Source organism: Camelus bactrianus, chromosome 7, assembly GCF_048773025.1.
Source record: "Camelus bactrianus isolate YW-2024 breed Bactrian camel chromosome 7, ASM4877302v1, whole genome shotgun sequence".
Classification (NCBI taxonomy): domain Eukaryota; kingdom Metazoa; phylum Chordata; class Mammalia; order Artiodactyla; family Camelidae; genus Camelus; species Camelus bactrianus.
Window position 1 is genome coordinate 16,171,952 of NC_133545.1, and position 15,791 is coordinate 16,187,742.

A 15,791-nucleotide genomic window follows, 5' to 3' on the forward strand; every position below is an offset into this window, starting at 1 on the left:
GCTGCTGATCTGGGGGGAAGGAAGAACCATAGAATAGTTCCAAACCTAACCCACAGTCTGGATATCAGTTTAACTGATCTCTGATTGGCCCAGTAGAGCCATAGATGATCCAAGAGCAGGAAACAGATAATTTGCTATTATAAGCTACTGAGATTCTGACAATTTTGTTTTAATGAATAAAACATGAATTGACACCTAGAAATAGGATGCTGTCCTAATAAAAACCTAAACTATGTGACAGTCATTGGCTTTGTTACTAAATAACAGGTGGTATGGAAACTGTTATAGGAAGCTAGAAAAATAGTGACACGTTATTGTAGAGGTGATACATTTAGTAAAACGGAGTCATTGGACACAGTTTTAAGGCAGAAAGTTTAGAGTATGAGTTGACTGTTGCTAGCTACATTTGATAAGGTGCTATAGGAACAAACATGACATGATCACCTCCCAAATGCCCCACCTTCTAGTACCATAATATTGAGCATTATAATTTCAACATATGACTTTCGGGAGGACAGAAATATTCAGACCATAGCATCCTACTCCTGAGCCCCCCCAAATTCATGTCCTTTTCACATGCAAAATACATTCATTTCATCCCAGCAATCCTCAAAGTCTTAACTCATTCCAGGATCAACTCTCAACTCCAAAGTCTCATCTCAATATCATCTAAATCAGATACAGGTGAGACTCAAAATATGATCCATCCTGTCTAGCTGTCAGCCCGTGAAACCAATCAAGGTATGTGCTTCCAAAATACAATTGTGGGACAGGCATAGGATAGATGTTTCCATTGCAAAAGGGAGAAACAGGAAAGAAGGATGGGGTGATGAGTCTCAAGCAAGCTCAAAACCTAGCAAGGCAGATACAATGAGATCTTAAGGGTCACAAGTAATCCTCTTTGCCCCAGTGCTCTACCTTTTGGACCCCTGGGGTGGCAACATGACTCCAACAGCTTGGCAGGGTGCTACTCATGCCTGGCTTTCTGTCAGGACCCTGGCCCACACCATAGCTCACAGCTCCAGATGGCCTGTATCCATGGCCTCTGTTAGAAGCTGTCTGCCCTGTTACCTAGATGTTAATAGCCCTGATGATCTGTTAGTCACCTTCAGGGCCTTTAAAACTTGTCTTGACAACACAAATCAATGGAATGATATACTGTGTTCTTGGATTGGAAGAATTAATATTGTTAAAAGGAACATACTACCCAAAACAATCCACAGATTCAATGCAATCACTATCAAAATACCAATGGCATTTTTCACAGAACTAGAACAAATAATTTTAAAATTTGTATGGAAACACAAAAGACCCTGAATAGCTGAAACAGTCTTAAGAACAGAGCTTAAGAATCACGCTCCCTAACTTCAGACTATACTACAAAGCTACAGTAATCAAAATAGTATGGTACTGGCACAAAAACAGACACACAGATCAATGGAACAGAGTAGAGAACCTAGAAATGAACCCATACACTTACAGTCAATTAATCTATGACAAAAGAGGCAAGAACATACAATGGATAAAAAAATAGTCCTTTCAACAAGTGGTGCTGGGGAAACTGGACAGCTACATGTAAAAGAATGAAATTTTTAGAACATTCTCTAACACCATATACAAAAATAAACTCAAAATGGATTAAAGACCTAAATACAAGACCAGAAACCATAAAACTTCTAGAGGAAAACACAGGAAGAACACTCTTTGACATAAATTGCAGCAGTATTTTTGGGGGATCTGTCTCCTAAAGCAAAGGAAATCAAAGCAGAAATAAACAACTGAGACCTATTTAAACTTAAAAGCCTTTGCACAGCAAAGGAAACCATCAACACAACAAAAAGACAACCTACTGAATGGAAGAAAATATTTGCAAATGATATGACTGATAAGGGGTTATTATCCAACATATATAAACAGCTCATACAATTTAACATAAAAAAAAAATTAAAAAGTGGGTAGAAGAACTGAATAGAAATTTTTCCAAAGAGGAAATGCAGATGGCCAACAGGCACATGAAAAGATGCTCAACATCACTAATCATCAGGGAAATGCAAATCAAAACCACAACGAGATAACACCTCACACCTGTTAGAATGGCTATCCTCAAAAAGAACACAAATAACAAACGATGGCATGGATGTGGAGAAAAGGAAGCTCTTGTGCACTGTTGGGGGGAATGTAAATTGGTGTAGCCACTGTGGAAAACAGTATGGAGGTTTCTCAAAAAACTAAAAATAGAACTACCATATGACCCAGCAATTCCACTCCCAGGTATAAATCTGAAAAAAACAAAAACAAAAACACTAATTTGAAAAGATACATGCACCCTAATGTTCATAGCAGCATTATTTACAATTGCCAAGATAATGGAAGCAACTCAAGTGTCCATTAACAGATGAATGGATAAAGAAGCTGTGATACACACACACACACATACATACTCACACACACTGGAATACTACTCAGCCATAAAAAAGAATGAAAATTTGCCATTTGCAGTAACATGGATGGACTTGGAGGGTATTATGCTACATGAAATAAGTCAGAAAGAGAAAGACTGAATATACTGAATAAGTCAGAGAAATACTGAATGATATCACTTATATGTGGAGTGTAAAAACATACAACAAATTAGTGAATATGACAAAAAAGAAACAGACTCAACAGATACAGAGAACAAACTAGTGGTTACCGGGGAGAGAGGGAAGGGAGGGGCAATACAGGGGTAGGCGATTAATAGGCACAAACTATTATGTATAGAATAAGCTACAGGGATATACTGTACAACATGGGGAATAGACCCAATATTTTATAATAACTATAAATGGAGTATAACCTTTAAAAATTGTGAATCACTATTCTGTAAACCTGTAACATATAATATTTTACATCAATTATACTTCAATTAAAAAAAGAAACTTGTCTTGAAGAATACTGCATGTTCTCTATAAAATTCAAGAAGTCTGACAGCTTTCCTTTATTCTGTCCTGTCTCTGTCCCCTTCAGTTAAAACTGGCAGTTTTCCTCCTGGGTGGCTGATTAGTTCTGTGTTCACACCCACACTAATCTCCTTATCAAATGGCTGGTTCTATACATACACCCTACTGTTCTCTTCTCAACACACATTCTCATTCATTGTAAAATGCATACGCTAAGAATTTTCCAAATTTTTACATTTTGGTTCCTTTTTTCTTAATTCCTTTTTCAGTTTCTCTCTTCTTGCATTTAACTATAAGCAGTCAGGAGGAATCAAGCCACTCCTTCAACATTTTGCTTTGAAATCTCTTTAGCTAAATATACAGTTTTATCGCTCCCAAGTTCTACCTGCCACAAAACACTAGAGCACAAACACAATTCAGCCAAGTCCTTTACCATTTTATAGTAAGTGCTGCATTTTGTCCCTTGTCCAATAGCATGTTCCTCATTTCTGAGACCTCTTCATTAGTATTTCTAACAGTTTTCTGAACATAATTATGTATTCTCTAAGATGGAAACTTACTTTATATCTCTCCTTTCTTTCTGAGCTCTCTCCAGAATCACTGTAAAAGCCCTTTTATGGCAGTAGCAGCATTTTCTAACATGTTCCAATAGAGTACTGTCTTAGCTTGTCTGAGTCACCTCCTGATACCGTCACGCTGGGAGTTAGGGTTTCCCATGTGTATTTGGCGAATGTATGCACAGACATTCAGTACATAATAAACACCTAAACTCATTCCCCCTCCTGCTCTGATTTCTTCCTTAGGCACTTATCATCATCTAACTCATAATATATTTTAATTATTTTTTAAAAATCTTTACCAACTAAAATAAAAGCTATTAAAAGGGAAGAATTTTTGTCTTGTTTTGTTCACTGCTCTATTTCTAGTACATAGTTGGAACTCAGAATATAGCTGTTAATGAAAGAAGTAAATATTGGGTTAGCAGTCAGGTGATATATGTTATGCTGCCAACTCTCATTAACAAGTGGTATGGCTTTTGAGAAGTAATTTAGTCTCTCTGGATCTTAATTGTTCCCATCAATAAAGCAAGGGTGTTAAAAAACCGTAAGGTTAGAAAGTTCTTGATAAGATAAGGTACACAATAAGAAAATAACGAGGGAGAGAGAAGATGGCGGAGTAGAAGGATGCTCGTAGCTCACCCTCTCCCACAAATGCACCAAGACCCACATCCACAGAAACACTCAGCCAACCAGAGCACCTGCCGAACTCCGACAGAACATCACCCTCTTCAAAAGATAGAGACGCCAAAAATCTGGTAGGAGAAAAGGAAAAAAGAAAAGAAAAGGCAAACCAGAGCAGGACGCAGGGAGGGAGCAACAAAGGAGGACTGGCACTCGTTCGCTGGGTCTCCCCTCTCCAACGGAGAGGCCAGCGGGATGGAGGGGGAGCCTCTGAGGCTCGGATCTGTACAGACCAGCCCTTGACTGACAGAACGAAGTTAAACAGGCACAGAGGGTGCCCGCGACACCCAGCCTGAGACGCAGGCCGGCAGCTGGGGACAGGGCCAGGCTGCCCGAGCCGGGCGGAGGATGGGGGCGGCTGCACTGAGGCAGCCCCAGGGGACTGTAGGGGGCTATGTGCCATGGCTGTGGGTGCATAGGGCAGAACAACCTTGGCCCTCCATAAAACATCACGGCTGATGTGCCCTGGGGGGAAGGGTGTATACCCCCATCTCTGAAAACCCATGGAAAGTCTTCAGGGGAAGAGAGGTGGGGCTCAGGCACAGCCGCCATATCCTCCGGCGCTTAGCATCCAGGCGGGGGCAGGGGCGAAACCTGCATCCGCACCTAAGGGCTTAGCAGCCTCAAAGGCCAGACGGAGGCTTGTCTACAGCCCGAGGCAAATAGTATCCTTCCATCCTGGTCCCTCAAAGAACTTGCTCCGCCAAGACAAGGAGCTGGGTTCTGGCCCAGAGCAGGGACAAGGCTGTTCCTCGGTCTTCCCCGAGCCCACCTACAGGGTGCCAACCAGAGGCAGAGTGCGCAGCTGCACAGAGCAGTGGACTGACCGGCGCCGGGAGAGGGAGGGCGGCCCCCCGCCTTTCAGGCAGGAACGCAAACCCTGACCACAGTGCTGGGAGGGGGCGCGACCCGCCCTCCTACCTGGCCAGTCTGCAACATCTGACTGCGGCATCCAGAGGGGCAGTGACCGGCCCGCCCACAGCAAAGGAGAGCTGCACCTGACCCAGTGTTGGGAGGAGGTGCAATCTGCTTGCTGACAGGCACTGGGAGCAGCACAGATGAGGGCGCCAATGGAGGGCCTCTGGAAATAGCAAGCTGAGCTTCCAAGACAGGATGAAGACAGAAAGACTTCACATTAAAAGCACACAGTCTCCAGGAGAACACCGACCTCCCCCCCTTTTTTTTAAATCTGTTTTTACATGTTCTATTTTCTATTACCCTCTTAATTTTTACTTCTTAATTCATTTTTATTTTTCTTGGGTTTTGATGTCCAGTTATTGATTATACACAGGTTTCAAATACATCTTTTCATCTTTTCCCCTTTTTTTAAAGGTTTTAAAAGGATGTCTCAACCCGACTGCTATTCTGCTTCAACTTGCTCTTCTATCATTCATTATACACTGTTTTCAAACCTTTTTTTCTCCCTTCTTTTAAAATTCTTTCTCTCTCTCTTTTTTTCTTTTTTTCCTAAGTCTTATTCCTACATAGGCATTAGATAGATAAACTCCTTAAGGACCACAATAGATAACTGATACTCCATAAACCACAGTGCCAGAGAGGTATGAGCAAGATGAAGAAGCAGAGAAACCATTCCCAATTAAAAGAACAAGAGAAATCCCCTGAAAGAACATCAATGAAATAGACATCAATAGCCTACTAGATCAAGATTTCAAAAAAGGAGTGATCAAAGTGCTGAAGGAACTAAAAGAGAGAGTGTTAGGAGATATAAAATATGTCAAAAATGAAATTGAAGCTATAAAGAAGAGCCAAGTAGAATGGGTAAACTCACTAACTGAGATGAGGGATGATCTAAAAGCTTTGCAAAGCCGACTAGATAATGCAGAGAAATGAATTAGTGACCTAGAAGACAGGACAACAGAAAGCACCCAATCAGAAGAGCTACAAGATAAACAAATAAAAATAAATGAAAATAGCATAAGGGACCTATGGGATAATATAAAGCGTGCCAATCTTTGCATAATAGGGGTCCAGAAGGGGAAGAAGGATCAAAGGGGATTGAAAAGGTTTTTGAAGAAATCATGACTGAAAACTTCCCAAACTTAAAGAAGGAATCAGATATCCAAGTACAGGAAGCTCAGAGGGTCCCAAGCAGGAAGAACCCAAATAGACCCACACTAAGACATATCATAATCAAGATGGCCAGAGTCAAGGATAAAGAAATGATCCTAAAGGCAGCAAGAGGAAAGCAAAGAGTAAGTTACAAGGGAACCCTCATAAGGCTCTCAGCTGATTTCTCTACCCAAACACTATAGGCCAGAAGGGAGTAGCAAGATATATTCAAAGTCCTGAATGAAAAAAAGATGCAGCCTAGGATACTTTATCCAGCAAGGGTATCCTTTAGGATAGAAGGAGAAATAAAGAATTTCACAGACAAGAAAAAGCTGCAGGAGTTCAGCAACACTAAACCCATGCTAAAAGAAATATTGAAAGGTCTACTCTAAATAGAAAAGCAGCAGGATGCTATAGAAATGAGAAACTCACAACTGGAAAGGTGATAACTCATGAATTACAAATAAAATAAACACGAAATTATAAAAGAAGACATACAAATCATTGAGAGTGGGAGAGGGAGGCAGGGAAGTATAGAATTTTTTTTTCTTTCTTTTTTAAATTTTTTGTTCTTGGTAGGATGGGTTTGAGATCATGTTACTATCAGTTTAATAAAAACAGTTATAGTAATGGGCTAATAGGTTTACGAAAAAGGGTAACTACAAGCCAAAAGCTTACAAGGGAGTCACAAAAATTAAATAAAATCCATGATAACACAAAGGAAAATTACCAAACCACAAAAGGAAGAAGAAAGGAACAAAGAAGAAATAAGAAGTCAACTGCAAAGATAAGTTCAAAATGGCAATAAACACACATCTATCATTAATTACTGTAAACGTTAATGGACTAAATGCTCCAGTCAAAAGACATAGAGTGGCAGACTGGATAATAAAGCAAGAACCTTCAATATGCTGCATACAAGAGACCCACTTTAGGGAGAAGGACACATATAGATTGAGAGTGAAAGGATGGAAAAGGATATTCCATGCAAATGGAAAAGCCAAAAAATCAGGTGTTGCAGTAATGATTTCAGACAAAATAGACTCTAAAACAAAGGCCATAAAGAAAGATAAAGAAGGACATTTTATAATGATTAAAGGAGTGATGTAAGATGAGGATACTACACTCGTTAATATATATGCACCCAATATAGGAGCACCTAAGTACATAGAACAATTACTAACAGAGATAAAGGGGGATATTGATGGGAGTACAATCATAGTTGGAGATTTTTAACACCGCATTAACATCACCAGACAGATCTTCCAGACAGAAAATAAATATGGCAACAGAGAAATTAAATAATACAATAGAAAAATTAGATTTGGTGGATATTTTCAGAGCATTACACCCCCCCAAAATAGGATATACATTCTTTTCAAGTGCACATGGAACATTTTCCAGGATTGATCATGTACTTGGGCACAAAGGAAACCTCAACAATGTTAAGAAGATAGAAATTATCTCAAGCATCTTTACTGACCACAGTGCCATGAAACTAGAAATCAACAACAGAGAAACAAAGGAGAAAAAAAGGAAAGCATGGAGATTAAACAATATGTTATTAAAAAAACAATGGGTCTATGAGGAAATCAAAGCTGAAATTAAAAAATACCTTGAGACAAATGACAATGAAAGCACAACCACTCAAAATCTATGAGACACAGCAAAGGCAGTGCTAAGAGGGAAGTTTATAGCGATACAGGCCTTCCTCAAAAAAGAAGAACAATCTCAAATAAACAATTTAACCCACCAGCTGAATGAATTAGAAAAAGAAGAACAAAAAGCCCCAAAAGGCAGCAGAAGGAAGGAAATTATAAAGATTAGGGAGGAAATAAATACAATAGAGATTAACAAGACCGTAGAAAAAATCAACCAAACCAAAAGCTGGTTTTTTGAAAAAGTAAATTAAAATCGACAAACCTCTGGCAAAACCCACAAAGAAGAAAAAAGAGCACAAATTAGCAAAATAAGAAAGGAAAATGGAGAAATTACAACAAATAAAATAGAAATACAGAATATCATACGAGAATATTATGAAAAACTATATGGAACCAAACTGGATAACCTAGAGGAGATGGACAAGTTTCTGGAAACATACAATCCACCAAGACTGAATCAAGAAGAAACTGACCACTTGAACAATCCGATCACTAGAAAGGAAATAGAAATAGCAATTAAAAACCTCCCTACAAATAAAAGTCCAGGACCGGACGGCTTCACCGGGGAATTCTACCAAACATACAAAGAAGAACTCATACCAGTCCTTCTCAAACTATTCCAGATGATTGAAAAGGAGGGAATACTCCCAAACTCATTCTATGAAGCCACCATCACCCTGATACCAAAACCAGGCAAAGACACTACCAAAAAAGAGAATTATAGGGCACTATCACTGATGAACATAGATGCCAAAATCCTCACCAAAATATTAGCAAACAGAATCCAACAACACATAAAAAAGATTATACATCATGACCAAGTGGGGTTCATCCCAGGGACACAAGGGTGGTTCAACATACGCAAATCAATGTAATACATCACATCAACAAGAGGAAGGACAAAAACCACATGATCATCTCAATAGATGCAGAAAAAGCATTTGATAAAATTCAACACCCATTTATGATAAAAACACTCGCCAAAGTGGGTATAGACAGAACATATCTCAACATAATAAAAGCTATATATGACAAACCTACAGCCAGCATAGTACTCAATGGTGAAAAACTCAAAAGCTTCCCACTAAAATCTGGGACAAGACAAGGATGCCCACTATCACCACTCCTATTCAACATAGTCCTGGAAGTCCTAGCCAGAGCAATCAGGCAAGAGAGAGAAATAAAAGGGATACAAATTGGAAAAGAAGAGGTAAAAGTGTCACTATATGTCGATGACATGTTACTATATATAGAAAACCCTAAAAGGTCCACACAAAAACTACTAGAGCTGATCGAAGAATTCAGCAAGGTAGGTTACAGGATTAATGTTCAAAAATCGGTTGCATTTCTTTACACTAACGATGAATCAACAGAAGAAGAAAGTAAAGAAACAATCCCCTTTAAAATAGCACCCAAAGTAATAAAATCTCTGGGAATAAATCTAACCAAGGAGGTGAAAGAATTATACATAGAAAACTATAAACCATTGAAGGAAATTAAAGAAGACTTTAAAAAATGGCAAGATATTTCATGCTCTTGGATTGGAAGAATCAATACTGTTAAAATGGTCACACTGCCCAAGGCAATCTACAGATTTAATGCAATCCCTATCCAATTACCCAGGACATATTTCACAGAACTAGAACAAATCATAATAAAATTTATATGGAACCATCAAAGACCTAGAATTGCCAAAGCATTACTGAAGAGAAAGAAAGAGGCTGGAGGAATAACTCTCCCAGACTTCAGACAATACTATAGAGCTACAGTCATCAAGACAGCATGGTATTGGTACCAAAACAGACATATAGACCAATGGAACAGAATAGAGAGCCCAGAAATGAACCCACAAACTTTTGGTCAACTAATCTTCGACAAAGGAGGCAAGAATATACAATGGAATAAAGACAGTCTCTTCAGCAAATGGTGTTGGGAAAACTGGACAGCAGCATGTAAAACAATGAAGCTAGAACACTCCCTTACACCATACACAAAAATCAACTCAAAATGGATCAAAGACTTAAACATAAGATAAGATACAATAAACCTCCTAGAGGAAAATAAAGGCAAAACATTATCTAACATACATCTCAAAAATTTTCTCCTAGAATAAATAAAAGCAAGAATAAACAAATGGGACCTAATGAAACTTACAAGCTTCTGCACAGCAGGGGAAACCATAAGTAAAACAAAGACAACCTACGGAATGGGAGAAAATTTTTGCAAATGAAACCGACAAAGGCTTGATCTCCAGAATATATAAGCAGCTCATACGACTCAATTAGAAGAAAATAAACAACCCAACCCAAAAATGGGCAGAAGACCTAAACAAGCAATTCTCCAAGAAAGACATACAAATGATCAATAGACACATGAAAAAATGCTCAATATCACTAATTATCAGAGAAGTGCAAATCAAAACTACAATGAGGTATCACCTCACACCAGTCAGAATGGCCATCATTCAAAAGTCCACAAATGACAAATGCTGGAGAGGCTGTGGAGAAAAGGGAACCCTCCTACACTGCTGGTGGGAATGCAGTTTGGTACAGCCACTGTGGAAAACAGTATGCAGATTCCTCAAAAGACTAGGAATAGACTTAACATATGACCCAGGAATCCCGCTCCTGGGCTTATATCCAGAAGGAACCCTACTTCAGGATGACACCTGCACCCCAATGTTCATAGCAGCACTATTTACAGTAGCCAAGACATGGAAACAGCCTAAATGTCCATCAACAGATGACTGGATAAAGAAGAAGTGGTATATTTATACAATGGAATACTACTCAGCCATAAAAACCGACAACATAACGCCATTTGCACCAACATGGATGCTCCTGGAGAATGTCATTCTAAGTAAGCCAGAAAGAGAAAGAAAAATACCATATGAGATCAATCGTATGTGGAATCTAAAAACAAACAAACAAACAAAAAACCAAAGCATAAATACAGAACAGAAACAGACTCATAAGCATAGAATATAGACTTGTGGTTGCCAAGGGGGTGAGGGGTGGGAAGAGACAGACTGGGATTTCAAAATTGTAGAATAGATAAACAAGATTAAACTGAATAGCACAGGGAAATATATACAAGATCTTATGGTAGCTCACAGAGAAAGGAATGTGACAATGAATATATATATGTTCATGTATAATTGAAAAATTGTGCTCTACACTGGAATTTGACACAACATTGTAAAATGATTATAAATCAATAAAAAATGTTAAAAAAAAAAGAAAATAACAGTTACTGGCATATAGTAACTATACAACTGTAAACTTTTTCCCCCTGATTGTTAGTCACAGTAATAAGAGTACGTATGTAGCATATCCATATCAAAGGCAGAAATTTTCAATCATACCTGAGAACTTAACTTGAGAAGATCAGTCTGAGAGTCGTTGGATTCTGAACTGTCAGAGCCACGGCTGCTACAAAAAAGTAATATATTATTTTAATTTACAGAATCTTTTGGTGGTACTTTAAAATTTCAACTGTTACTTTATTATCTTATTGCATGTTAGAAATAGTTCTAACTATAAGAAGAGTATTTACAAGGTGGTATAGATGTTTAGTAGTTCTAGGCACTAGAAGAGTATTAGAAGAAGGCTCAAATTCACTGGAACTCATCAAATATAAACAGAATGAGTTCAGAATGATGCTCTATCTGCAAACAGACTTATTAGTCACCACTGGAGGTTGCAGGGGCACTAACTCAAAGTTTGAAAATTTATAAATAAAGATGAATCAAACATTTCTGCTTTTCCTACAGGAACTGTACTAAAATGAGTACCTTCCTTCTTCCAATAACGTTCCCTTCACATTAAATTTTGCATTTGTTATTCATTAACTTAGAGTATTTATATGGCATCTGTATAAATGTGTCAGTTCTCTGTGGGTAATGACAGCATTAAAAACAATTTGAGTATGTCTTTCACGTATAGAACATAGTAAGTGCTCAATTAATATTAAGTGAATAAATGAAGTCTTGATGAGGTCTGGCTAAAATAAAGAACATGGGAAGAATTTTCCTCCATGTATTGCCAGGATTTTCAGTACAGACTAACAATTATATCCTAGTATTATTATAAAGGGCATAGTAAAACAGCACAACAAATTACATTACTTCCACCATGTTGACTAACCTGGATTCTAGATCCAATGTAATTTCTTTCAGAGAAGTATCTGAATCATCAAGAACTTTTTCCAAGTTTATATGTTTTTCCATTTCTTCTAATTCTTTTAGGCACTGATAATACTAGGGGAAAATGATAAATGAGTTAATTATAAAGTAGCTGTTTCCTAATTAAACTAACTGAATACTTACAGACCTTAGGATATTAAAAAGGAATAAACTACTGTAGGCCTACAGGCAGGGTACATTACATGAGAGGCTGGAGTCTGATGTATTACCAAATGGACTTTACTTACCTTAGTTCGGTCTGGATCACAGTAGTCCAAGAGAGAATCACAAAAATGATATCCCATTGACTCCAAGTCTTTTGTGTTGAAATGAGTGCCTCTTTTATTACCTAAAAAAATCAGTAAGTTTATCCATCCTTGAGGGTGAGTTAAACATTTTTTCTTAGCGGGCAGGCCTAAGTTGCAAAACAGAGAGTATAACCAACACATCTGGTATGATTCCATATTCTGCCCTTTGGATTTTCTGCTAGGGCAGGTCATTTAATAGCATATTGCTTTCGCTCGTTCCCTCTCCACCATTTTGGCCAAAGGTGACTTAATACAGATTCGTCTATGTTGTAAAGCAGAAGAAAATTCAATAAGAAAGTTATGGAATACTTGGTTACCAGTTATAAGCACCCTAATAATTACTCAGAGAAAAACTTGGGTAAATATTTTAATGTTTTCATCATCATTAATAATGTTATATCAATTTTAAGGTGCTTTAAAAACTAGCCAGAAGTTACATGTATGATTTCTAACACTTTCCTTTGAGCTAATACATTTTCTAATAATGTGCCAGTCACCTTAATATGGAGCATTCTAAGGATATGTTAGATGTGACTAAAAGCTTTCTTAAATGCAGCTAGAGCAAACTTTTATTTTTAGTTCAAGGAACCAATTAAAATATAAATTGACAAAAAACAAAATAAAGCCCAGTCTATTTTGCCTTACAAACTGCAAATCCACTAAAAATATTTCTGTCCTGGTATTTTAAGTATAAGCATTGCTTTTTCCTGCAATCATTATAGCCATTTGTAGGAACCCCTTAAAAAAATTCTTAGTTTATGAAACAACCATTTAGGTATTCTACACATATGCTAAAACTTCCTCTTCTCAACAAAGGAAAATGATGCGATAGAGATACGTATAGTAGGAGTCTGTTTATTCATCCTATTTATAGAATTGATATTAGAATGTATCCAAGCAGGAAGAAAGTGCTCACTATTCAGTTGTCTACACTAGTAGGCTTACATTAAAAATGTCTCTGATTTAAACCTCTGACAGTCATGAATGAGAATCCTTGATCTTACCCAGAGTAGATCCACAAAAAGTGGCCTCCATGGTAAAGCTGTTCCTGATTCCCATTTTCCACATTACCACCCTTCCTGTTCCCTCTTTGCTCTTCTGAATATTAAACTTGCAAGCTGAGAATGAAAACTGGAAAGAAGCAAATAAAAATGAGACCCACTGCTTTTCTAATCACAATGTCTTTCTTAGGAAGTAGGGTTGAAAATGGAATGCCTAGTTGTGCAAAAGCAGTTAATTCTCTCTAAAGCTTCAGAAGCTACTTTTATTTCATGACCAATGGAAAGAACTCATTTTAAGGATGACATATTTACATTTCTGAGAACAAAAGATTTGAATTCTGGCAATAACATTTTACTTTTAATCTATATATAATATAATCATTCAAAACCAGTTAATTCTTGATAGTGCTGACTTTAAAAAGGTTATAGGAAGGAGCCTAAACATGCTTAGGAATCAAGATCAGTGTTTAATTTTCAGAATAGAATAAAGATGCTTTATTTTCATATGAAAGATAACTTGAAAGTTTTCCTGATTGTTATAACATCAGCATATACAATGAGTTTTTGAAATTTTACTTACCATATAATTTAAAAAATTGACTTTGTGTTCCATTCTTTGAACTTTCATACATGTATAGATTTGTGTCAGGATATAGAACAATTTCATTACTTCTTAAAGACTCCCCTTTGCCGTCCCCTTGCAGTCATTAAGTATTTCATTTATTTTGGAGCTATGGTAAATGGCACTGTTTTAAATTTGGTTTCTAGTTGTTCTTTGTGAGTATATAGAAATGCATTTGGTTTTTGTGGGTTGAGCTTGTATCCTATGACACTGCTAAACTCAGTACTTCTAGGTGTTTTTTTGTGGATTGCTTTGGATTTTCTATGAAGCCAGTCACATCATCATCACTATTTTCCAATCTGTCTGCCTTTTATTTCTTTTTCTTGCCTTACTGCACTTGTTAGGACCTCCAGTATAAGGCTGAATTGAAGGGGTAACAGTGGATATCCTTGCCTTGTTCCTGGCCTTAGGAGGAAAAGTCTTTTATCATGAAGTATATGGTGGTGGGTAATGGGCATTTTTTCCTTCATATTTCCAATTATTGGTAACTAAACATTTCACATAGTTGCTTTCTTATGGTCAATTGTATAAACCAGTCAAAATAACTAAATAAAAAAGCAGTTTACTGAGTAAGATTATCCATTCTTCTGTCTCACATGGGCAACATGTAGTAAAGGAGACAAAAATCTTAAAGGTGCTTACTTTATCTGGACAATTTTTGCTCAGCATAAGTGGAAAGATTCGTTGCTGTAGGTATAAAGCTTTACACCTACCACTACTGTCACAGCCATACATGAAGATGTTCTCTTTCTTACTGTGGCCATGAAGGTCACAATATAAAATAACCTCTCGTTTCTCCATCAATCTACCAAGAAGAAAAAGGACAAGTTACTATATTTTACCTTTGCATTTTTCTTCTATGGTTTTAACTATGGATTTACAAGTCTAATATCCAAATAAACAGAATTTTTGATATCCTAGTTTTTAGTTTCTTTCTCTTCTTACCCATACTGCATATTATGATTAATATATAATTTTTAAACGCCTACAATAAGTTCCTATTAATTGAATGTAAAATATGAATGGTTTAGCCTTCCATTATAAGGACAAAATTTACCTTACTCCCAAGACTTTCTCCAACAGGAATCCCTCTGCTTTTTTGTTTTCTGTTGTAGACAGAAAGCTCATTCCTAACTTTGCCCACTAGCTCTCACAGAGATTCTTTCCGACTAAAATACCTTCTTTCCTCAAAACTTGTAAACGTAAATACTACCCCTCATCCCTCAACACTGACCTCGCATCTCACTTCCTCTCTAACTAGTCAAGTCCATCAATTTTTCTTTTTTTGAACTCCTATAGCACTTAATATTGGTACCATTTACTTGGCACTTGTCTAGGTTAAGTTTTTAGGTTAAGTTTTTATATTTTTGATATTAAGTCTTATTAAGGATAGAGAATGCTTCAAAACATCTAGAACAGTGCTGTGCACACAAGTACTCAATTATGTATTAAAACTTGAGTGCCTGATGACTTAGTGCTGAAGCCAATTAGTATTTAACTCTTGATTAATGTGATGAATAGGTATTATTTTGAGAAAAATGGTACCAAAGTTTGAAGTGATTGGTTTTCTGGTCAGTTTCTAATAAACAATTTAAAGAAATCATTTCTTAAGAGCACAATTCTTAGCCTGTATAGGCATTCAATGAATATTAAAGTAATAAAAAAATAAGCCCCCAAACTGGTTGATGAAAATAGCTAATAGGCTTTCAAAAGGTAAAAAAGTGGAGGATTATGGGCATGTCTGTCTTTATTTTCATATTTCCAAA

The 15,791-nt window shown here is 37.1% G+C and overlaps 1 protein-coding gene across 19 annotated transcripts in view; it reads right to left on the reverse strand.

Annotated features, from left to right (window-relative positions):
- AGBL3 (AGBL carboxypeptidase 3) overlaps positions 1–15,791 on the reverse strand; it is an 85,227-nt gene that overhangs the window by 43,652 nt on the left and 25,784 nt on the right. For 10 of the 19 annotated variants that reach the window (XM_045511006.2, XM_045511007.2, XM_045511032.2 and 7 more), the window contains 5 exons: positions 14,668–14,830; positions 13,407–13,533; positions 12,343–12,443; positions 12,057–12,169; positions 11,276–11,342 (listed from right to left, as the gene is read on the reverse strand). In XM_045511006.2, the coding sequence (XP_045366962.1) occupies positions 11,276–11,342; positions 12,057–12,169; positions 12,343–12,443; positions 13,407–13,533; positions 14,668–14,830 (571 nt within the window). The other 9 variants (XM_074366975.1, XM_045511027.2, XR_006722124.2 and 6 more) reach the window with 7 other exon arrangements.